The sequence below is a fragment of the Mustela lutreola genome, chromosome 11 (assembly GCF_030435805.1).
Source record: "Mustela lutreola isolate mMusLut2 chromosome 11, mMusLut2.pri, whole genome shotgun sequence".
NCBI classification, from domain to species: Eukaryota; Metazoa; Chordata; class Mammalia; order Carnivora; family Mustelidae; genus Mustela; species Mustela lutreola.
In genome coordinates, this window is record NC_081300.1 from 99,635,832 (window position 1) to 99,659,864 (window position 24,033).

Sequence of the window (24,033 nt, forward strand, 5' to 3'; positions counted from 1 at the left end):
GGTGGGTGAGGAAATATGAGATGTGGTGAGCTGTTGGTGGTAGAAACTAAGCAGTGGGTAGACGAGTGCTGACTGTGCAATTCTTTTAAGTTCTCTGCATGTTGGAACTTTACATAGTAAAATCTGGAGGGAAGAGTTTCATGGAGGCACGGCGGAAGTTCTACCGATAAAAGGTTATGTTTGGAAGGCAGCAGCATCCTTCCTTTGGGGAATGCAGCTTTTGGAAATGCGACTCAGACCTAGGAGTCTAGATGAGCCAGGGGTGGAGTTTATTTCTTGGGACTGAGCTATTTATGCAAAGCTTCGTGCAATGCCAGGGAGGAATGTCTCCAACAGACACAACAGGGGACATGTCAGTGACCAAATGAGCTTAGCCTCCAAGACCAGAATAAACCTGTAAGCCAGCGACCCTAGGATTACGCGGCATTGAAAGTTTCAGCAAGGGACATTGAAATTCAGGTACCAGAAGTCCTCACCCTTGGGGGAAAGCATGGCTGAGCTCCAGCCTTCTCTCCTTTATTAGAATCGACATCTTATGTGGCACAAACAAATGTGCATTGAAAGTTCTCAGGCTCAGCCCTGCCCTTTCTGGGCCCTTGGTGGATAATGCTTCTATTTTCTGGGCCACTGATTTATTTGTGCAGAAAATGAAATAATGTGATGACTATTAATGAGATTGAAATGGAAAGCACCTGGGCATAGATTACGAGAACCTTTAATTTTGGTCTGGAGTTGTTTTGCAATTAACCCACAAGTCTGGCCAATTGTGGCTCAGACAGGGAGGAAGAGATAGGAAGGTGGACATGGTGTCCACATGGAGGGGCCCCAAGACCACCCTGTAGGCAGTCTCCACCTTCTCATTTCAGGAGACCAGAAAAAACCTTTAAGTTTCTTAAGTTCTCTTTGCATGTTGGGTGCAGAGTAAAGCACTGGGTCTCCGTGCTCAGGAAAGAGATGCAATTTGGAGGGACAAAGCCCCCCTGGTGAGCAGAACCAGACTCAGAGCCCACCTCTCCTTTCCAGCCACTTAAACTAGATATATTGTTACCTTTTAATGATGCAGAAGTGGTGAGGGTAACTCACTGTTGTAAATTTCTCAAAATGTTACATATAATTTTCTTTCCTTTTTCCCAAAAAAGAAAAAAAAATTCCCTCTGTCACACCCTTGAAGTCACCGTTGGGGTGTCTGTGTATGTGTGTGAGCGGGCTCCCACATGTGCGTGCGTACACCACACATTCCTGGGATTCCAGAAACCAGAAGCAGAAGACTGTCTGGTTTGAATTCCAGCTTAACGACCTACACACTGTGTGATTGTCTGAGCCCCCATCTCCCCGTCTGTCATGTGGGAGCTTTCCGGGAAGGGTGACACGTATTCCTGTATTTACAGAATTTGGAAAAGTCGTGCATGCCGAGAGCAGAATGCGGTATATATTTTGTTACATGTGATGCGTGGATTGTACATCAAACGTTTCAGTGCTAGTTCTGCTCTGCCAGACACAGTCTTGCCAGTCCTTTGGCCTTACTTGACTTTCCTCCCCATCACCCTGTCCCGGAGAACCTCTGGGTTAGCACTGTACTGACCTCTCGGGGTCTCTAACAGGGGCAGAGAACCCATCGCACTATAGGTATTCTGCTCTTCTCTTGAGAAACTGGTATTTTATTGTCCAAATAGGGCATTTCTCTGAGTGAAAGAATGTTTTAGTAATAATTACTCCGCAACAGCAGGTGTAAATGAGGCTGTCCTGGGAAAACCAGATGTGACCCCACCCTGATCGTCACCGTCTGTGCAGCTGCGGAACGCTCACGCACACATCCCTGTGCTCCGAGTTTCTCTCTGCCTGAAATCCTGGGAAGTAAACTCACCCCGTCATAGGGCGGAGCGTTTTTATTTGTAACAAACCCTCGGTTGGGGCTTTCCTACGTAACCCAGCCAGCTTCCCCTTACCCTCAACTCTCGCGTGCAGCCAAGGAACAGCCCTCCTGTGATCTTACACCTTCGCCAGCCCTCGAGTTCAGTGTTTCCGTGTTTGAAGGGTGACAAAGGGTACCTCGCGTTTGTTCTCTTGTTCATTTCCCTGATACGGAGGAGATGAATATTTGTCTTTTTCTTCCTTCTCCTCTCCTCCTCTTCTTTGCATAGCTGGGCGATTATGACACCTGATACTTAACGCTTGCCAAGCACTTGTGTGATAAGGCTGGTCCCCTCTACTATCATAAGCTCCCCGGGACCAGGCAGGGCATTGGGCTTGGTGTGATAAACCTTATCTCTGCCCATTTTCCTCTCTGTGGCTGGTAGAACGTCATTTTGTTCACCGGTCATTGCCGTATCATGATCCCGGCCTCGCCGAACCCACAGTGTCATTAGCAAGAACAAACAAAGTGCGGAGGAACAGAAGCATGATCAGGGAGTCCGTCATCTTTCGTCTGGGCGCTTACACACTGGAATGTTCAGGACCAGATGATGCCGTGTGTTGCTAGTGGAATTAAAATCAATTAAATCTTAAAAGAGCGTGTATTACCATAGATTTCCATGGATCTTCTTGGCCGGCGGGGGGGGGGGGCACACAGGTTTTCTCTTCTGCACAGATCAACCAGACGGCGGGGTTTTAGAACACGGCGTTAGGGAGGTTTGGGAAGCCTTAGCGAGGATTGGCAGGATTCGCTAGTGGCATGTGCCCAGCCAAAGGAAGGAGAAAAGGGAACACGAGTGCTTTGACAGCCTGGCGGGGGGGTGGGGGGGGCGGTTATTATCTCAGGGAGCCAGTGGTGTGAGGTGTGGTGCCGTGACTTGCTCAGCTCAGGGCTCACTGGTGCTCTCAAGGACACGGTTCTCGGGGTGCCTGGGTGGCTCTGTCACTGAAGGGTCCAGCTCTTGCTCTCAGCATAGGTCTCGATCTCGGGGTTGTGAGTTCAAGTCCCGCATGGGGGCTCTACCTCTTCAACCCTGACGCGGTAGCCTTTTGCTCGAATCTGGCCCCTCAGCCTCCGAAGCTGCTGCTGGGGCTCCATGCATCAGTTCTTCACAGGACACATGCCTACTCTCAAGGAAAAATGCGTCCGGACTCTTTCAAGGGCAAAGAAATGGTTTCCAAAAGTGGCATGCCCCTGCAGAGCAAGCCTCCCCGTCGCTGGCCAAAACTGCACCCCAGTTTCTAAACCAGTCACCGGAGAGGGAAGGGGGCTCGCAGGTGCACAACAGCTCCGCACCATCCCTTCCTCCAGCGCTGGGGGAGGGGGCCCTCCTTCCTGGGAGGAATTGGTCACTGAAGTTTGCACAAAATTAGGGAGAATGAGGGCTTGGCAGTCGGGTAAGCACGTTGAGCGTCCGCTGTGGCCTCTGGAACTTTCCTGCCCCTACCTCGGTGGTCTTCCCCTGCCCCACCCACCCAGTCCCAGCGTGTGCCTGCCCCCATCACCTCCCGCTTGTTGCATTGGTGCAGCTAAGATGACTGACACCCGTTCCGTCCAATGACAGAATCCATTTGGCTCCGGGCCCAGAGGCGAAGCTCTGTCTGATTGGAGCCCAGGGTTCTGTTTCCCCGGAGGAACGACCACTGCCCACTACCTGGTGGTGATGGGGAGAGAGGTTAGCATGTCACTGTCACCCGCAGTAATGCCTGACCATGTTCTCAAAGACCCCTCCCGCTGGGCAGGGTGACTTGGAATAGCTTTGGGTGGACCCACTGAGCACTCAGAGGCAGGCGTGGCTGGCTGCTTGGCTCCTGTCCTGCCCCCCCCCCCCCAGCACCCTGTGCCCTCACCCCTGCTCCAGCTCCTGTCTGCAGAGAGGTCTCAGGGAGTACAGCCAGGGTTTGAGCCCAAGCGAACTGGTTTCACACCTGCCCCCCTCTCTGCAGAGGGAGGTCATTCTCCTCCTGCTAAAGGAAATACGCTCCTCAGGTGTAGTCCCATTGAAATACGACCTGGGTCTTCATCAGAAGTGGAACTTGGTTCTTGATGCGCAGGGGTTGGACCCTGAATCAATCCACCGAGAAGGCAGGAAATTGGGTGACCTTCAAACTGAGTCTTTATGTAGGGGGTCCCTGCTATCGTGATCCTTGTATGGACAGCAAAGGCAGGAGCTCCCGGTTACCTGACAGCAACCAGCCTGCCAGCCAGCTGCTTCCATCGGTGCCTGTGTTCCTTCTGCGAGGCAGCCAGAGTCGGACACACACACTCAGAGAGGCTTAACACCTGCCCAAGGTTGCACAGTTGATGAGCGGCAGAACCGGCTTAAAATCCCAATCCCTCATAGGCTAGAGCCCAGGATCGTACCTGCCCGAGGCTCCCCAGAAAGGTAAGGGCAGCAGCATCAATAATTCACAGAGGACTGAGTCGTTGCTCTGACCTGTAGCTAAGTGCACGAAGACACGGTTCAGTGGTTTCCCGATCATATAGGCGCTGTGTGCTGTGTGCACTGTGGAGACTGTTTCCAGACCCACACTGCGGGGACGCACGGATTTGACACATGGTCAGACAACGGGGGAGGGGCTCTGAGCCCCATGCGCTCTCAAGAACGCCAGGGTGCACGCTCCCAATAGTGATTTCACGCCCGTTCTTGTAACAGCTTGTCACAGCAATTAGCGATGCACCCGGCAAGTGGGGAGCCCGCCCCGCAAGCTCAGGTTCCACCCCCGGATGCCTGCAGGTCTTGGAGGAGCCCCGCAGCTCGGCTTTGGGAAGGGCAATCAGTTTCTAGATCTGACCAGCGCAAGATCAGCCCCAAACGTGGCCTTCCTCCATGAGATCGTTCCAGACTGCTCACCGTCGCTGGGGCAGAGCTGTCTTCTTGCTGCTGTGCAGTGCTCTGTGGCCGGTTCCTTTCTGTTGGAGCCCTGGTTAATGCTGCCTGCTCATGTCATTTTCCCATTTATCTATACCTTCTTCCCCACTTTCTGTTGGACCTCAGGTGCAGAAACCTGCCGCAGTTACGTTTCATCCGCAGACCGTCTTCATCTGTGGTCTCTGAGTGCCTCTCCCTTGCTTCATCCACTCATTCATCCTGCTTCCTTGCATGTGGCACTAAGATCGCAGGGCACCGCTGTTGTTACTGGAGGCCCACACCCCTGTTCTCAACCTGCTGGGTGTCAGGACCCCTTTATACTCTTTTTTTTTTTTTTAAGATTTTATTTAAAGAGAGAGAATGAGAGAGACAACAGAACAGTGGGGAGGGACCGAGGGAGAAGGAGGAGCAGACACCCTGCAGAGCAGGGAGCCCGATGCGGGGCTCGATCCAGGACCAGAGACCATGACCTGAGCTGGAGGCAGTTGCCAAACAACTGAGCCACCCAGGTGCCCACCTTACACTCTTAAAAATCATTCAGAACCCCCCAAAAAGCAGTTTCTTATGTGGGTCCCATACATCAATACTCAGAGTATTCAAAACAAAACCTGGAATTTTTTTTTAAGTGGACTTTATAATAACCAGTAGAACTAGCATGTTATTCAGCATACCCATATATGCCCGTTGCGTGTTAACAAAATAACGTATCTTGTGAGAAGTAACAATTTCACAGTATTACGGCGAATTCAGTGGGAAGTTTCATGGCCTTCCGCGTCTGCAAAGCTGCTGTGTTCAAAGGCACCTGGTTCCACCCACCCGCTTCTGCATTCAAGCTGATGGGATGTTTTGGGGCTGAACCTCTGACCTCACAGAGCAATGTAGCTGGGGGAGGAGTGACCTCATGGACATTCCCAAGAGGGTGTACGGAGCCTTAGAGCACCTCAGAGCAACCTTCAAGGACCACTGACCACTCTGTGGTCTCCTACCCAGTGACACCCACGCTGTTTCACCCTTCTGTCCCCCAAACCCTTAATGTCTGCAGGGCCGACTCTGCCGCCTTCCCCTGGCCAGGAGCTACAATGTATCCTGGTCATGGGGGATTCAGCAGTTCATGTGTGACACTTAGCAATGCTTAGCACAGTGTCTACAACCCACGCTGAATGTCCCTTCACACCTTCTACGAGTCCTGAAGGAATGCCCATTTTAACTGGGAAAATAGAGTCATGAGGAGAGAAACAAGGTCCCTGTTCCATCGCTTATATTCAGCTGGGAACACACACTCTAAAAAAGAAACAAAGACATAAATAAGGCGTCTTTTTTTTTTTTTTTTTTTTTTTTTGACAGAGATCACAAGTAGGCACAGAAGCAGGCAGAGAGAGAGGGGGAAGCAGGCTCCCCGCTGAGCAGAGAGCCCGATGCGGGGCTCGGTCCCAGGACCCTGAGATCATGACCTAAGCCGAAGGCAGAGGCTTAAACCACTGAGTCCCCCAGGCGCCCCAAGACGTCTTCTGTTAGTAACCCGTGCTGGGGCAAGCTAACAAGAGTCATCAAGGGTGGCCGCTGGGAGACTCAGATGACCAGAATAAGCTGATCCCAGAAAGATCTAAGTGAGGAAGCATTCTAGAAAAAAGGACCAGCACATGCAAAGGCCCTGACGTTTGGATCCTTTGTGTGTCCAATGTTTGGAAAACGAACCTTTCTCTGCTCTCATGTGCGCTTGCACATCTACGTGGTGATGCTTTGTTCTTCATTTGGTTGGCAAACAGAAATGTCAGAACAGTTCCTGCAGTTTCGGAAACACACTTCTGCTTAGGAGAAATCGGCGGAAGTTTGACGTATTTGATGTCCATCTAAAGTGACTCCTGAGCTCTGTTGAAGGCGAGCCGGGCCGCATCTCTGGTTGGGATACCGCTGTTACCCTCCCTGTGGCAGATGCCGGGGCACCGTTGGTTTACTCCACAGGGCATTCTTGGTTTCCGGCAGCAGGACCCCAATCCGAGCTGTTCAAACAAAAACAAAAGGAAACCCTGCTCCTGTGATATAGACAAAATAATTGAAAGCTGGGATTCAAAGAACTATCTTTGCACCGATATTCTCAGAAGCATCATTGACGGTAGTGAGAAGGTGGAGACCACGAAAGTCTGCCCATCAGTGGTGAATGAACAGAATGTAATAGAGCCAAACACGAGAATATTATTCAGCCTTGAAAGGGAAGGGGAGCCTGACACCTGCTACAAGCATGGATGACCTTGAGGACATCCTACAAAGTGAAAGAAGCCAGGGGCAGAAGGACAAATACTGTGTGATTCCCCTTAGGCGAAGCACTCAGAGGAGTCACGTTCTTTGAGATCGGAAGTGGAATGGTGGGTGCCAGAGGCTGGGGGAGGGGGAGGATGGAGTTGTTTTTGAATGCGGACAGTCTCAGTTCCCGAAGACAAGAAAGTGCTGGAGAGGAAGGTGCCGTTGACTGCACAGCCCCGTGAATGGGCTCAGTGCCGCTGAAATGTGCGCTTGAAATGGTTCTGCTGGCAAATGTTATGTTATGTGCATTTTGCCACCATTTTTTAAACAAGGAAACTGATTCAGTCTCCTAGCCAAGGAGTCTGGAGGTGATGCCAGATTCGAACGGAGCTGGATGAAGGGGTTCGAATGGTGTCATCAGAATTCTATCTTTTACTGTTTCTTGGAAGATTTCCACCAGGTAGACCAGATGCCCCCAACAGTGTCAGACCCACAACCCCCCAGTTTGATGAGCCTTGGAAAGGGAACTTCTTTCCTATTACCCTTTCAGAAAAATCTATTAAAAACTCTACTCTGATTGGCCAAGATTGGGTTATGACTCACTGCCATGGCCAGGGCACGTGGTAGTTAACGGTGGCGTTCTGTAGTTAGGATGGAAGAGGCGTGTTCGTCAAGGTCAGCTGTATCCTTGGTATCAGGGACCTTTTGGAAACAATGGGGGACTATGTGAGGCACCGTACTCTCCCAGTACGCCTTTATAATGCTCAAGGTCTCAGGGGTGGCACAGCCTTCTCCCCAGGACTTCAGTGCTACCGACATGTGTGGGCCACAGGAGCTGTCCCTCGTCCAACGTGGCTTTTCTGCCGAGAGCCCTTCCACTGCTGTGGCGACGTACATAGCTCATGGACACAGTGTCAGTTATGGCCCCGGATAGCCTTCCTTTCTTTTCTGGTTCACCTTCTTTTCCACCAAGAGCATCCTTCCAGCGCTGGAGGACAAACTGCAGCGCAGAATTCATCCGAAAGGAGGCTACAAACAGTAGCCTGTCAGTTGGGAGGAAACAAGCCTACTTGTTGCAATCTCTCAGTAAGAAAGGCACGGTGGGGTGTCAGGCTGATGCTTCCTTCTGAAGCAGGCTTTGGGGTGGCTGGGTTTCCTTGCTCTCCTTTTCTTTGGTTTCTTACAGAATGGGCCCATGTGGCGGCAGCAGAGTCGCTGTAGGTGACACGTCGGGTCTCTACGCATATCTGGGCTTGGTTTGTAAACGAAACTGCCCACTTGCCCAGACAAGTGCTGGTGGTCACCACTGCTCATGAGACCCCAGCCCAAAGCAGCCTGTGAACATGAGAACGCCCTTGCTGGAGGAGTGGGGCGTAAGACCATCCTTCCCTTCTGTCCACAGTGGCAGTTGTTGTAGCCTGAACTGGAGGAGCCCATCCGGGTACTGATGGGGCGGACTCCCCAGCGCCCGGGAGTGGTCTCCCCTCCTTCACCGCGACTGGGAGTCTGCTCGTGCTTAGCTTGTAGGAGGACACGCCCTGATCTCAGGAAGATATGCTGACTCTCAGGAGGAATCATGGTCGTCTGAGCCCACTTTCTTTTCTCAGCTAGTCCTTCCCCCAGTTCCAGTTCCAGTTGGGATGGTCTCCTGGCCCATGGATGCAAAGAGAAGTCTTCTATGGCATCTCCGAGACAAGGTCTTCCGAAGACAAAGCCTTTTGCCATCCTTCATACACCTTGGTCCTTCTGTGTCCTGCTTCTGCTGGTAGTTGAAGCATATGACCCCAGCACCTGGGGCAGTGATCCTGGAACAAGGAGACAAAACCCAAGAGCATCATGGAGACGTCAACCACGTAGGAGCTGACCTCCATACATCCTGTGCTTTGAGGTGGTTAAAGCTCTTTCTTTCTTAAGTATGCCGTACACTAACTTTTTGCAGCATGAAGCCTTCCTCATCACTAACACCAAAACTGTGTTTTCTGTCAAGGACAGTCAATGTAGGCTTTGACTTCTGTCCACGTCCTCTCAAGAGACGTGCCATTCCTTGCGGTGCAGGAATTAAGAACGTAGATTCTGGAGCCCAACGGTCTTGCCCCTTATCAGCTGCAAGTGCTTTAACTTCTCAGTGCCTCAGGGGCACGAGGCAGAACTTGGGCTCGCTGAGTGGCACAGCTAGCCCCCGGGACGTGGGAAAGCCTCCCATGATAACAGTTGGGGCTGCTGGGATGTCCTCAGTGCAGGAGGGTCCCTGGCTGCCCACGGCACGTAGGGCTCCATTGGCATCAGTAAGGCCTGTGTTGGACGTCATACTGGAGGAACCAGGAAATACAGCGCTCGCTTTTAAGAGCTCACGATCCAGGATGACAAGTTCCTCACACCAGCATCTGCAGGTGACTTCGCTGAGAGCAGAAAACAGACGCTCACCCGAAATGTGGAACGTCCCAGAAAGAGCCGCCTGCCGGGGAGGCTTAGTTAGGGTCTTATCTGTGTATTTCAGAAACCAAGTGCAACGTCAGCCTTCGGGCAATCACTAGAGAAGTAAATATTTATTAGAATTGCTCAGTAAATATTTTTGAGTACCTGTCATGTCCTGGGCACTATTCTAGACCCTGGAAATACTACCGGGGACAAAGGAGCAAAGCCCTTGCTCTGAAGAGGCGTTCGTTCTGGTCGGGGAGACGCATTCACAAAAAGTTAATAACTAGATAGGTCAGGCACGGATAAAGGCTACAGGGGAAAATAGAATGGGATACGGAGATAGAAGAGCTATGGCAGGTCCCGTGCTGTAGTGATGTGACCTGGAGCAAAGAGGGACGGGACAGCAGCCATGTGGACATTGGAGGGAAAGGCATGCAGGAGGAGGGAACAGTAAGAACAAGGCTCAGAGGCAGAAGTATCCAGAGCCTGGCAGAGCTGGGTTGTGGCGAGTGACGGTTGGCAAATGAGGTCAAGAAATAGGTGAGTGGGAGCTTGTGGGCAAACGGACCGTGCAGGGCTTGAATAAATAAACAAGGGTAGAGAGCATCTAGGAAGGGCCAGAGACAGGATTCAAACCCAGGCAGCCGAGCCCAGAGCACATGCTTTCAACGCCCACTCTACACGTGTGACCTCCTGGCAAGCTAGAGAGATTGCAGCCCGCACCCCCTCCTGGAGGTTCTCCTGCTCAGAGGAGAGCCTCTGCTGCGGTGCAGAAGGGAATGTGGACGAGCATGTGCGGGGAATTCGAGAGCGCCGTGTCCCACATTGCACTCTACAGAAGAGCCAAAGGAAGATGAATCCCCAGGGTGCTGGAGGGGGGCGGTCGAGACAGCGGCCAGGAGGCGATGCTGCCTGGGCATGGGAGGCTTAGCGTTCTGGGTCATCCTGGGCCGGCCACTAGGAAGGAGGCTTCACCGCGTTGCCGGGGAAGGTGAAGCTGTGGGGAGACGCGGGACTCCCACGGGGGCGAGTTAGTAGGTCAGCCTCATGAAATATTGATGGACCTGCTGCACCGCCGCCTTGCCCCTGCCCGAGCGCCTCCGTGCCCCGCCAGCGAGGCTCGAGGAAACTTCAGACATTTGCAAGGAGTTACTTAAGGAGCCTTGACACACTTGCTGGATGGGCTCTTTTGCCTTCTTGGGTTTTATTATTAATACATCCTTCCATACTGGGTCTTGACGGACGTGCAGTCTAGTTGCCTGTCAAGTTAAAAGCGGCGTGTGTGTGCACATGTGCGTGTGATCCCCGGATTGTTTTGCCTACCACCGGGGGAAAAGTATGGCATCAGGGACCATGTTTCCAAGCCAACACTTCCTCAATGGATCACCAGCCCCTTCCCCAAGGGGCAGGACAATCTGGTGGTTCTCACCCTGGAGTCCGCCCGCTCGGATCAGACGCTCCCTCCGTGGCTTTGATCCCCGCGTGATCCCGAGCTCGTTTCTCTGTGGCTCTGTATCTCTTTTTTCTCACCTGTTTAAAAAGGAGCATAGTCCTGGACCCCACTCAGCCGAAGGGTTACAAAGCCTTTATTGTGTTTTAAGATGATAATGTCTGAGAGCGCTTTTTGGTTTACAAAAGAATTGAAAGGAATCTGTGTAAATTACCGCCTCCCCCACCCCACCCCTGCCCTGCACTGCACAGGGTCCACCAGGACCAGCATCCCCACCAGCTGGGACACTTGTTCCAACTGATGAAATGGCTCTGACTCATTACCCCCCACAGTCCACAGGAGACAGGACGGGTGGCTCTTGGTGACGCACCTTCTGTGGGTCCAGACAAACTTACCATGGCGTGTATCCATCCTTATGGTATCATGCGAACCCTTTCCTAAAAATCCTGAGCTCTGCCTCTGCCTTCCTCCCCCTTCCTCACTCCTGGCAACCACTGATCTTTCCACAGTCTCCATAGCCGTGCCTTTTCCAGAATGTCACGGAGTTGGAATCACACGTACACAGCCTCTCCAGACTGGCTTCTTCCACTTAGTGATGTGCATTTAAGGTTCCTCTGTGTCTTTTCGTGGCTGCATTCCTCGTTTCTTTTTAGCGATGAGTCACGGTCCCTGGTCTGGATGCATCCCAGTTTCTCTATCCACCTACGGAAGGACATCTTGATTGCTTCCAAGTTTGAGCAGTTAGAAAGAAAGCTGCTATCAACATCTGTGCTCAGGTTTTTATGCAGACGTGAGTTTCAGCTGCTTTGGGGAAATACCAAGAAGGGTGATCGCTGGATCGTACAGTGATTGATGTTTCGTTTTGTGGGACGCTGCCAAGCCTTCTGGCAGAGTGGTCGTGCCCTTCTGCATTGTCAGCGGCGAGTGAGGGTTCCACTACTCCACACCCTTTCCAGCATCTGGCAGCATCTGCGTTTTGGATTTTGGCCATTTTGATAGGTAGATAGTGACCGTGCAATGCTGTTTCAACATGCACTTTCCCTGGTGACCTGGGAAGGGACTGTGGTTTGTTTTTGTAAGTAGTGCACGGAAAAAACACTTCGCAGACGGCCTCGCTGATACTGGGAATTTCAGTAGTAAGAGTCAGCTGTCTGCTGTTGGGTGTTCTTGCAAACACAGCAGAGCTCTGAACGCCAGGCTGGGTCCCTGCTCCCATTAAGGCAGCAGAAGGAACGTGGTTTGGTTTTGTGTTGGCAGCATACCCACAGAGCCGGGTGAGTCCCGTCTCTGGGATCTCGTGTCCTCGGCCCCCACAGCCCCCCACGACCTCCCCACATCACATTTCACCTGGCCTGGGACAGGAACTACCCTCCTGATGGTTGATTCCCCCATAATTAGATTAGCCCCGTGCCAGCATCCTCTCTGAAGTTGATAAGGTGAGACCATAAACATTCTCTACGGTCACACACGTGGGATCACAGCGCGGTAATCTCAGAGCAGCAGATGCACGTAGAGCGTCTTGGGGGAGCACATGCGAGTTATTCTGGGCAATTCTGATGTCTTCCGGGTGCCGGATCCACACGGCTGGCTGGGGGCTTGGCCTGAGGACAGGGTTTCTCCATCTGTCACTTCGGAGAGCCAGGCCCAGGGCATCCTTTGTTGTGGGGACTGTTCTGGGCATGGTGGGATGCTTAGCACCTTCTTGACCCCCAACCCCAGCCATCGGCTGCACCATCTCCTCTTGGAGACGGCCAGAAACATTCTCCCTGGCAGATGCCACTTTCTCCCCGGGAGGAGACCCTCTTCCTGGGAGCCTCGCTCCGAGTGACGCTGGGAGCACCCAGAGTTTCTAGCAGGTGGCTGCTGGGACCCCTCATGATACACAGCATGAAAGACCTTTGTCTGCGGGGCTGTAAGCATGGATTCCCCATCTCAGGAAGACTTGCCTTCCACTGCCAGGACCCTGCACAACTCCTCGTTTCAAAGCTACGTGTCCGCCCTTTTCCAGAACCATACCTCTTCTCAAAGCCACGGCAAGCTGGTGGCCAGCCGGCATTTATAACAAGAATATCTCGTCTTGCCCTCCCCACCCCCGTGGGGAACACGGGTGTATGACCGCAGTACTCCTCCCAGAAATCCTTACGTAAGACCGTTCAGTGCACGCTGACCCCATGTGGGCTCGGCACGTGACACAGTAGGAAACCCAGAGCAGGGCTCTTCAGATGCTTGTCTCCAGACCACCCAGTCCATCTGCAAGCCCCCTTCTACTTCCAGCAACTGACTGGAAGGAGATAGGGGGCTGGAGGGACTGATCAGCCGGCCACGCGAAGACACAACCAAGATAAGCCAGCACATGAACCTAATAAGACAAATGACTTGGTATTTAAAAAAAAAAAAAAAAAGAATGTAACAGCCAAATGCCATGAATTGGCCTTGTGTGGATTCTGATGGGAGCAAACCAATTACATCGAGTAATATCTTTGAGATAATTAGGAAAATTTTTACATTAGGAACTTATTAATTTCATTAGATGTGATAATGGGAACATGATCATGCTTTAAAAAAAAATCTTCAGATATTCACAAGTGAAACAGTGCAGGATCTGGGTTTTGGTTTGAGATATTTTAGCATGAAATCATTGAAGGGGATAGACTGAGCGAGGTCAGCTATGCGTGGACGGTGGTTGAAAGTGACTGATGGGTACGTGTTACATTGTTGCTATTCGCTTGAAATCGCCGCTACTAAGTGGTGGGGTCGATGCAAATTTTTCTCGCAGTAGAGTGAGGGCTATGTGACCACCTACCAAAGAAAGTTCATGCACCACACTCTTTCTTTAGCCTGAGAGACACGGGTCATGGTATTTCCTTCTGTTTGGGTTCCAGTGAATTATGTTCATCTGTAATGGTTCACTAAACTTAGTCAAGACATGGCCCTAAGTGTGTTCCTAAAATGCCAAGGAAGAGTGTATGATCTGTTACAATGCAGATTCTATGGTGACACGAAGGCCAGCCCCAAGCAACGGGGGAGACATGTTGAGATCTGCTGTCGTTGAGGGATGGGTAGAAGTTCTTTGTCATCTGTCATGACAACAGAGTGAACATCACTGCCATGACGGAGGGAGTAACAGAGAACCAGCGAAGCAATGGGCCACGGACGGAAGGCACCCTAGCCTCCCCCCGGGGGGCAATGGCAGACAAAAAGCACACTGCAAGGTTAATGGAAAATCATTGGCAACGGGAAGGACTGTTCGTGGAGGTGCAGGCAGGTTGAGGCATGGAGGAACTAGCTTTGTACCCCCAGGCCTGAAGGGGTGGGGAAAGCACTGTTGTTGGAACCTGGTGAGTCCTGGAGCCTTGGGGAAAGACTGTCCTGATGCAGGGTTGCATCAGGGTTGCACCTGTTGCTGCATGGAGACCCGTAGATGCCCCACTTGTCCCTCCCCTGCCCTGCAATCTGGTATCGTGTCCCCAGTGGCCAGACATCCCCAGAGTGAGGGTAGAGGGTCCCTAGAGTCAGCCACCTGGAGCACAGAGTAGAGTGAGGGGCAGGGCTGGACCTGGGGCTATGCACCTGGAGAGTCCTTAGCACGCGTGTCAAAGGCCGGCCCCGCCTCATGGTTCGATGAGACCAGGTGGGTGTTGGCACGCGGGATGCTGGGAACATTTACCATATGCATCGACCCACATAGCGCCGGTCTTTGTCATTTAGGGGCGAGGAGGAGGAGCTGGTTTTCAGTGGTTATGCACACATGTGTCCTCATATACATACATGTGCACACGTGCAGAGGTACACACAGGTGCATATGTACATGGCATGCACACACGTGTGTGTGCACACCCGTGCAAGGGCAGGTACACACACACCCCTACATGTGCATGCACACAAACCCACATGGTGTGTGCACACACATGTACACACAGACACACACACAAATCCTTCTAGGCAGTTGCAGTGATGACCTCTGGGACATTCTCCACCTCCTTGGAACCTATCTGTGCCTCATTTCTGGGGGGACTTCATTCCCATAGGCAGGGATAACAAAAAACCTAGGAATGATTCAAGAGGACGTACCAGTGGACTGGAAGCTGTCAGAGGTAGGAATCGTCCACTCTGAGGCAGAGAGGGGCGAGCCCCCTAAGTTTGCCTCTTCGTTGAAGGTCACTTGGTCCATGCCTTGGGATGAGAATGGTCCGCTCTGTGCCAAGAAGGGTCAGAAAATCACTGGCTCTCAGTCAAGGATGGTTTGACTGCCCCTCCCCCGCCCCAATCAAAGACACTCGGGAGTGTCTGGAGACATGTCTAGTTGTCACACCCGGGGAAGGTTGCTACTGGCATCTTCTGGGAAGAAGCAGCTAGACATCCTACAATGCACGGCTTCCTGTGGCAAAGTGATGTCTGTCCCCACATAGCAGTTGAGCTTGAGTCGAGAAACCCTGATGTCAGTGAATAAAGGAAACCGGGGGACGCGCTCATGAACAGCGTTGCAAGCAGGCTGAATCTACGTGGAGTGGTCACGCTCACCCACACATCCTATTTGCATGGGGAACGCTGCCCCATCTCCTAGCCCGCACGTTCTGTTCTCGTGTTTTCTGCCCCCGCCTTCCTGGGTGCATTGCTGCTCCTGCAACACTGGGCTCTTTTCCAGGATGTGCAACAGATTGCTACAGACTTGCATGTTAAAAGAGCAGCCGTGTATGAGCTCAAGGTGCTGGAAACCAAATTCTGGGCTGGGGTCTCCCGAAGCTGAAATCGGGTGTTGGCAGGGCTGGGTTCTTACCTGGGGGCTGTAGGGGTGACTCTTCCTCCAAGAACCCTTAGGCTGTTGTTGGCTGAACTCACTTTCAATTGTGGCAGTACTGAGGGGGACCCTGCGTCCCTGCGGGTTGTCAGGGGAGGCGGCACACATTCAGCTCCAAACGGCTGCCACGCATCCCTGGGCTCATGCACGGCCACTCCCTTCTCAAAGGCAGTGACAGCAGGCCACATCTCGTCACACCTGGACCCTCTCTGGTAGTCCCCCATGCCACCAGCCAGAGAAAAGTCTGTTAACGCTGGGCTGAGGCGAGGAGGTCAGGCCAACCCTCAGGGTGCCTAGTGTGAGGCCAGCTGGATGGGTTTTTAATTCGCGTCCACAAGGCTCTGGGAGCAGCCCCCAGCTTCGCTTTCGTGGGATCCGAGGTAGGAATCATGGGGTAGCTTCCAAACCCAGCACAGGACACGCGGCACCACGATGTGCCACACTCAGTGTTTGCTGAATGACTGAATATCCCAGCAGTTTAAAAAGCAGAAATCCAGAATTTTATATGGGAGCTTTTAATTTCATTTTATTTTTAAGTCATCTCTCCACCCAACGTGGGGCTCGAACCTACAATCCCAAGATCGAGAGTCCCCCGTTCTACCCACCGAGCCATCCAGGCACCCCCTCAACTTTGATTTTATTTTCCCATTGTCAACTGTGTACATTTGCGAGTGCTTCCCTAACAAGGTACCAGGTGGTGGCTTAAAGGACAGGTGGCTCATCTCATGGATTTGAGGCCAGAAGTTCAGAATCAAGGTCCCATCTGAGGGCTCTGAGGGAGCACCTGGCCCCAGGCTTCTCTCCAGGGTGCACGGATGGCTGGCTTCATCCTTCCGTTTCGTTGTCCAGTATGCCGTCTGTCTACTAGCTGCTCCTTCTTTGGAGCACACGAGGTCACCGGTCTTTGCACTGGGCCACCCCGGAGCTGCCCATGAGCTGGACTGCCTCTGTGTGCATGCGAGGTCATGTTCTCCAGTCCTGGCGGTGGGGGTTCGGCGTATGGGTTTCGACGGAAGTACACGTCCGGCCCGTAATAGCAACTAATTATACGCTTTCCTTTATTACATACTCTGCGGATCGGATTTGGCTGACTCAGCCTTGCAGGGCCAGAGACCAGGTGGTACCCGGCCCCCGCCCTCCACGTCCCCTCCTCACACCGCACAGATGCTCATTCCAGCAGCAGCTGTGCCAGTGGCTTCTAGAAGCTTCTAGGGAGAGCATGTTACATGCAGACTCTAGCTCACCGAGAGACAGATGCATCGGAGGACAGAAGTTGGGCTTTCTGGGTGCCTGAGTGGCTCAGTGGGTTAAAGCCTCTGCCTTCGGCTCAGGTCATGATCCCAGGGTCCTGGGATTGAACCCCACATCGGGCTCTCTGCTCTGCGGGGAGCCTGCTTTCTCCTCTCTCTCTCTCTCTCTGCCTACTTGTGATCTCTGTCACATAAATAAATAAAATTTTTTTTTTTTAAAAAGTGAGGCTTTCTGTGTTCCGAGTTTGCCTTCCTCATTGATTTTCCTTAAGGAACTCGTCATCCCTGTGTTGCACCGAGTCCAGCACCTTTTGAAAAGAAGGAGGGACACATTTGGGTTTCAAATGCTGAGAAAGCGCGGGGACATCAGGTATAAAGGCATGTGCAGGTGCCATGGGGCAGGTCGGGGACAGCCAGACTGAAAGGGAGCACCGCCCCCCCCCCAGGACAGGGTCACTCCTGAGTCCTGCGCCGATGCCAGTGTCCACCCTGAACCTTGCTTTTTTTTCCTGGAGGGAGAGGGTCCAGCATTGGAGACAGAGGCTTGGAATTGCAGTGATCAGTTGATAGAGGGTCACGTCCCTGTCTCTTTGCACCACAGCAACCCCACGCTCCCCAGCCCAGGGGTCCCCCAGCCCCGAGGCAGAGTTCTGCACTCACCACGCTGGGTGGGAAGGGGGAGAACCCTCGCGTCCAGCTGCTTCATCAGCAGACTCTGCAAATTCTCCTTGTTCTAGCCTCATCCACTCCTCCCACGTCGGGGCTGGGACCACCGATCCTGGGGACGGGCGACCGTGGCATCAGCCCTATGCGCTCTCCCCCTTCCTGCCGACCATGGGCAGCCGCATGTGGGAGTCCTGCTCCTGCATCTTCTCCCAGGCTCGAGAGTCTGCAGCAGCCGTGCAAGTCCTCTCCCTACGTTGTCTTTCCAAACAGCACTCGTGTCCTCCCGGGAGCAAGACTCGGTGGGGGGAGGTGTAAGGGGGGAGGACAGGGGGCCTTCTGTGTCCTACCTACCGTTTGTCCCATGGGTCTGCTGACAAGAGCGGTGAGGGTCCCAGGGGCTGAGCCACGACCAGAACGTCCGTCCTGGAGGAGAGCTTTGTTTTTCCCACATCCTGACTTGTGTGCCTTCGGGTCCGTGCCTTCCCGGAGGAGGCCCGGTGGTCACGCGCAGCAGAATGCGGAAACGGAGCCCTAACTCACATTTATTAAGTGCTTGTTGTATACCTCACACTGCTTTAATCTCTTTCTGTGCGTGCATGCATACCTGCGTGCAGCTCTGGGGACTCGGGGCCCGGAGAGGTTATTAGTTGTCCCAAAGCCACACAGCAACAGAGTGGGGAAACCAGAGTGGAAGCCTCGGCGAGAGATTTGACCCCCCTCCAACCAGCGGGCCTGTGTCACGGGGGCCGGGCTGGACATGGCAGGAGGTTAGCTGTGTCCTTGGTTTCTCTCCAAAGAGCAGCCCCCACCAGAAACATGTCCTGACATGGCCCTGTGCCCCCTGAATGAGAACGACTGTCTCGGGCAGGCAGGCGCTCCCCCTGAATGCCTCCCGAGGCTGCTTCTCGGTGCGGGGTGCCCAGGGACCGTTCCCCTGCCGCCCTCCACCCACCTCCGCTCGGGCCACGGAAACGCAGACGATGGAACAAGCAGGGGAGGATGGCAGGGCCGTGGAGCAGACGTGGGCCCCTCGGCAAAGCTCGGTCTTTAACGCCGTGGCTCTCTCTCGCCTGTCTTCCTGCCCGCAGAGCCAAGGTGAAGAAGGGGGTGAACATCTTGGGCACCCGGACCAGCGAGCCCCGGCAGTGGGACGTGAAGCAGGAGCTGGGCAACGGGGGGAAGCACGCCACGACCACCGTGCTGTGCCAGCGCCTGGGGTCCGGCGCGCGCAACAGGTAAGGCCTGATGACGCGGGCTCCGGGGACCGGGTCGCCGCCTGGAAGGCTTGCTTGACACCCACATTTACCCGCTGCTTAGCGGAGCTGTGAACCCCTCGGCCTGAAGGTCTGGAGGCGCCTCTGTCACTGGCAGGACCCTCTGGTGTCTCCAGGTGGGGCAGGCTCGGCTCTGGCTCTGAGGCTGCGGTTCGGGCTTGGAGCAGAGGCTTGTGAGCGTGGTTGGCTCTGCCTCCCGGCCTCGGGCATGCGCTCCACCTGGGCTCAGGTCTCTGGGCTATGTCACCTCCCCATGCCCCAGCCCCCCGGACTAGCAGCCGCTGCTTTCTTCCAAGTGCTCACTCTTTGCTTGACATTGTGCTTTATAATAAGAAATACGTATTTGGGCTTCCTCCCTGTTCCCCTCATGGGGCTCCTAAAACCCTGAGAGTTTCCTTATGGATGAGAGCAGCAAAGGTGACTTTTCTTACGTTAATGAGGTGACTTTTAGAAAGCACCTGGGCCTCCAGAACCCCACCCCCAACATCTCCCAGGGGCAGAGGATCTGGAGTTTGACTTCAGTTATCAACGGCCGAGGATATCCTCCATCTTAGCTCGGTCATGAGGCCTCCAAAGAATGGGTCTCAAAGAGCTTGCAGGTGGGTGAGCCCATGGAGATTTGGGGCATGTGGCACCCAGAGAGGACATGAAGCCCTGCATCCTTCCCCACGCCCTGCCCTGTGCGTCTCCTCCATCTGTCTGCTCCTGAGTTAGGTCCTTTACCCTGGTCAGTAAGGGTTTCCCTGAGTCCTGGAATCTACAGTATTAATTCATACTATGTTAGTCTCGTGATTAACCCAGGGACAGCCTGCACCTGCCACTGTCACCTGTGCGTGGGGGCGCAGTCCTGGGGGACCCTGCCCCTCCCCTGGGGGATCCCATGCCCTCTCCGGGTGGACCGGCTAAAGATGGCACTGAGCTGGAGGACCCCAGCTGGTGTGGCAGCGCCGCTTGGTGGTGGGGGGAAATGCTCACGTCAGAGCTGGTGTCTGAATCATGAAGGATTAGACCCCAATAGCAGTGAGGAGACATTTAAACCTGGGGTGACCATCAGTGATGATAGGACACAAGGAGACGCTATGTGGGGTTCTATACAGACACCCGGATTATTATTTAAAAGAACTATTTACTGCATGTAAAAATAACACAGTCTCACTTTAAAGTATTGGTGAAGCGTAGTTAATTGAGGGAGAAACATCGAAGAATGCATCAGTATTCTGTCAGCAAAGAATAACCCCCGGCTGCAAGTTGGTCCGTTCCCCTCCCGTGTTTTATACACACGGTAAACGTGCAGTCGGCGTATTTATCTTACAAACCCGGTATCGTAATCTATACAGATTTTAAGACACTTTCGCTCCTGTCGAACACATTTCCTCCTGACATTAAATTGTCCTCAGAAATGGCTCAGGGGCCCTGCGGTGTTCCGTCATGCAGATTTAACGTTGCGTAAATAACCCTGCCCACGGTCCTCGGACGTTGCGGTGGTTCTTTTTATTTTTATTTTTATAAACACTGCAGCAGTAAACCGTCTTTCTCATAAAGGTCTATCCACTTCTCTTTGTGCTTAAGGTGGTTTCTTTACAATCAAAATTTCTGATCATTTTTAGGGCTCTTGATACATTCTGTTCGTGTATTTTCTTGAAGGGAGTAACACTAAAGAAAAATGTATCCCATCATCGGACACGTTTTCTTAACTGAACGCTGCAAGGCTGCCAAGAAAAAAATTCTGCGAATTCTCCACTTGGTTTAGAAACACCCAGTTCTTTGATCGCAAGCCCTCTCCCCACGGTCCTTCCTTTAATGCGTAGCCAGTGAGACATCTGGTGTCCCAGCAGCTTCGTGATTCAAACACCAACCGTTTCCCCGATCCTCCCCACAAGAAGGAATGTCAGTACATCACATGGGGTGAGGGTTGTGTGTCCAAATGTTTCAGCTCGTGAAAAAGGGACCAGAAAAATGTGTGCCGGCGTCCCCTGGTACTAGCAGGAGATCAGAGGCAAAATTAAGTCTCCTGAATCCAACGCCCATAAAGTCTAACAAACCCGTAAGACTGGTGTTGATTAGGCAAATAAAAGCGAAGGTGTTCATTAACGGTGAAGGTAGGCATGTAGTCGTTCACGACCCAGTCGGGAGGAGTCTCCGAGCGAGGGAGGGGAGCCCTATGGCCGCACATTCTCAGGAGTCCCAGAGGTGACCCTGTTTGCGCGGAGTCTCTGGGAAGTCCGCTGTGGGCCCATGTGTGTTTGCAGAGAGGGGAGCTTCTTTTTTGTTGTTGGAAAGCCTGTTTCCCGGCACACGGCTGATGGGGGTCCTACGCTCACTGCCTTCCTCACTGAGCTCCGAGGAAAATCTTGGTTGGTCCCCTTGGAGGAGGAGCTGTGCACGGATGTCCAGCAAACACCGAGTCAGCTCCTGACCACCCCCCGCCATCAAGGAAGCGGAACTCTGTGTGGAGACCTGGGACCCAAAGGACCCCAACTCCAATAAGGGCATTTGTTGTCATGGAAGGTGCAAGTCCCCCAGGGGGGGAGGAGGGCTTTGTCCCTTCTCCCTGTAGAGCAAAGGCCACGCCCACTTGTTATCTACTGCTGTGTGACCGATCACCCCAAGCTTACAGGTTCAGAAAAGGACACATTTATTATCTATCTCGTGGTCTCCATGGGTCAGGGATTTGGGCCCATCCTAACCGGGACCCCTTCCCCAGGGCCTGTCACTAAGGGTCAGTCGCCATCTCCTCCTCCGGGAACCACGGTCTCATCTGAAGGCTCGACAGAGCCGACCCTCTCCCAGGCTCACATGGTCGCAGGCAGGATTCAGGTCCTTGAGGCTATAGGGCTGTGGGCCTCAGTTTCTTCTTCTTTGCTGGGTGCCCTCCTCCACCAAGTTAAGCCTTTGAGAAGGTCCTGGGAGAACCGAAATGCCAGCAAATGGGAATTGGAGTATTTCATAACCTAATCTCACAAGTGGCATCGCACGCTCCTACTGTATTCTGTTCATTGGAATCCAGTCTGGGCCGCACTCCGGAGAGGGGCGTGCGCGGGAGGGTGGGTGCCAGGAGGTGGTGCTCCCTGGGAGTGTCGGGCTGACAGCTCTTCCGGGCCCCGACGGCTTTCTGCAGTGGTGCCTGTGAGCTCTCCTCCAAGGTCAGGGAGAAGGATGGGGATGGGGGGGAAGGACAGGTGGAGGGATGTGGTCTGGCTGCCCGTGACATAGAAAAGATTTGCAGAAATTTTGCCAGGAAAGTAGCTGGGCCATGAAACAGAGGGGTGTGGATCCCAGGCCAGTGGCTTAAACCTGCCCTCCCTTAGCTGAGTATCAACTGTTCTCCTTCAGCCGACTTGCCTTCTCCATTGGACTCAATCCAGTTGATTCAGAAGGAAGTTTACCATTCCTGCCTCAATTGGCGAGCCTTGTTGCACTAAAAATTGAGGATCCTGGTTCATTGGCTCAGGAGAGTGGTGCACCCAAGAGATGTTGTGGGGGACGCTGCACTAAAAATTGAGGAACCTGGTTCATTGGCTCAGGAGAGTGGTCCACCCAAGAGATGTTGTGGGGGACGCTGCAGAATCAGCTTGGAAAATGGAAAGCCCCACGGAACTGTCAGCCACGGCAGGTGCCCGCCCGGGGTCACACCTCTTCGTGGACGCTCGGGTGAGGGCTCGAGTCAGTTTTCCTTTGAATCAACTTTGAATTGCTCTGGTTTTTTTTGTTTTTGTTTTTGTTTGTTTTTTTTTTAAGATTTTATTTATTTATTTGACAGAAAGAGATCACAAATAGGCAGAGAGGCAGGCAGAGAGAGAGAGGAGGAAGCAGGCTCCCCGCTGAGCAGAGAGCCCGATGTGGGACTCGATCCCAGGACCCTGAGATCATGACCTGAGCTGAAGGCAGTGGCTTAACCCACTGAGCCACCCAGGCACCCTGCTCTGGGTTTTTTAAATGCACCTTTATTTTTAGTGATAACATCCTTCAATGTATTGTCTGCTTGTTCCTAATGCGCACTGCAGTAAGTATTAAACTGTATGGTTTATTTTAAATGATAATCCTCGGTGATTAGAACAGAGGTATAATTGGTGCATGTTCCTGTTGTAGTAGGATAAACGCAGTGAATGGGCTGGTGTGTTGTGTGCCCACTCCAGCCCCCGGGTGCCCCCTTCAAGCCCCTGTCGGCCTCTGTGCACCTGCGTGGGCCAGTGGTCAGCTGGGTGGCCCTAAAGAAACGCCACACACAGATGGGGGCTTAAGAGACAGACATACGGGCGCCTGGGTAGCTCAGTGGGTTAAGCCGCTGCCTTTGGCTCAGGTCATGATCTCAGGGTCCTGGGATCGAGTCCCACATCGGGCTCTCTGCTCAGCGGGGAGCCTGCTTCCTCCTCTCTCTCTCTGCCTGCCTCTCTGCCTACTTGTGATCTCTCTCTGTCAAATAAATAAATAAAATCTTAAAAAAAAAAAAAAGTGGAAAAAAAAAAAAAAAAAAAGAGACAGACATACATTCTCTCCTAGTTCTGGGGGCTGGACGCCCAAGATCGAGCTGTTTTCAGGGCTGGCTTTGGCGGAGACTTCTTTTCCTGGCTTTCTAGCTGTGTCCACACATAGCCTTTCCTCTGTGTGCCCTCGGGGGCGGGGGGAGAGAAAGAGAAAGAAAAGGAGAGAGGGACAGCAAGAGAGCTCTGCTGTCCCTTCTTACAAGGACCCCAGTCCTATCAGGTTCGGACCCACCCTAATGACCTCCATCAACCTTCATTATCGCCCTAGAGGTCCCCTCTATGAGTACAGTCATGTGAAGGGTTTGGGCTCCCAGAGATGAATTCCAGATGGGGGGACCGAGTCAGTCCCCAGCAGCAGGCTTTGCTCTGACGCCCTGCACCTGCGTCCTTCAGAGCACAGTCCTGGGCTCCGGGGCGCTTTGGCTCACGCTTAGGAAAGCCAGAGAGTTTTCATCTTCTGGAGACAATCCTTGCACATGATGGATGGTTGCGGAGCATAAAATCTGCCCCCCTCTGCTTTGGCACAGACGGTTCTCAGCTGTGATAGATGCCGAGGAGCTCCCCAGGGATCTGGGCAGGCGGGCGCTTTCTCTGACCACAGTTTCTGTCTTCCCTGTCCCTTACCTGCAAAATCACTTAGACATGGAGCCACATCTCAGGGTCTGGGA

General features: G+C 53.1%; 1 protein-coding gene across 1 annotated transcript in view; it reads left to right on the plus strand.

The window, feature by feature from the left end:
- Positions 1-24,033, plus strand: part of TMEM132C (transmembrane protein 132C) — a 288,818-nt gene that overhangs the window by 167,225 nt on the left and 97,560 nt on the right. The window contains exon 3 of the mRNA XM_059139894.1: positions 18,696-18,842. Coding sequence (XP_058995877.1) covers positions 18,696-18,842 — 147 coding nt within the window. The remainder of the gene's footprint in view (positions 1-18,695; positions 18,843-24,033) is intronic.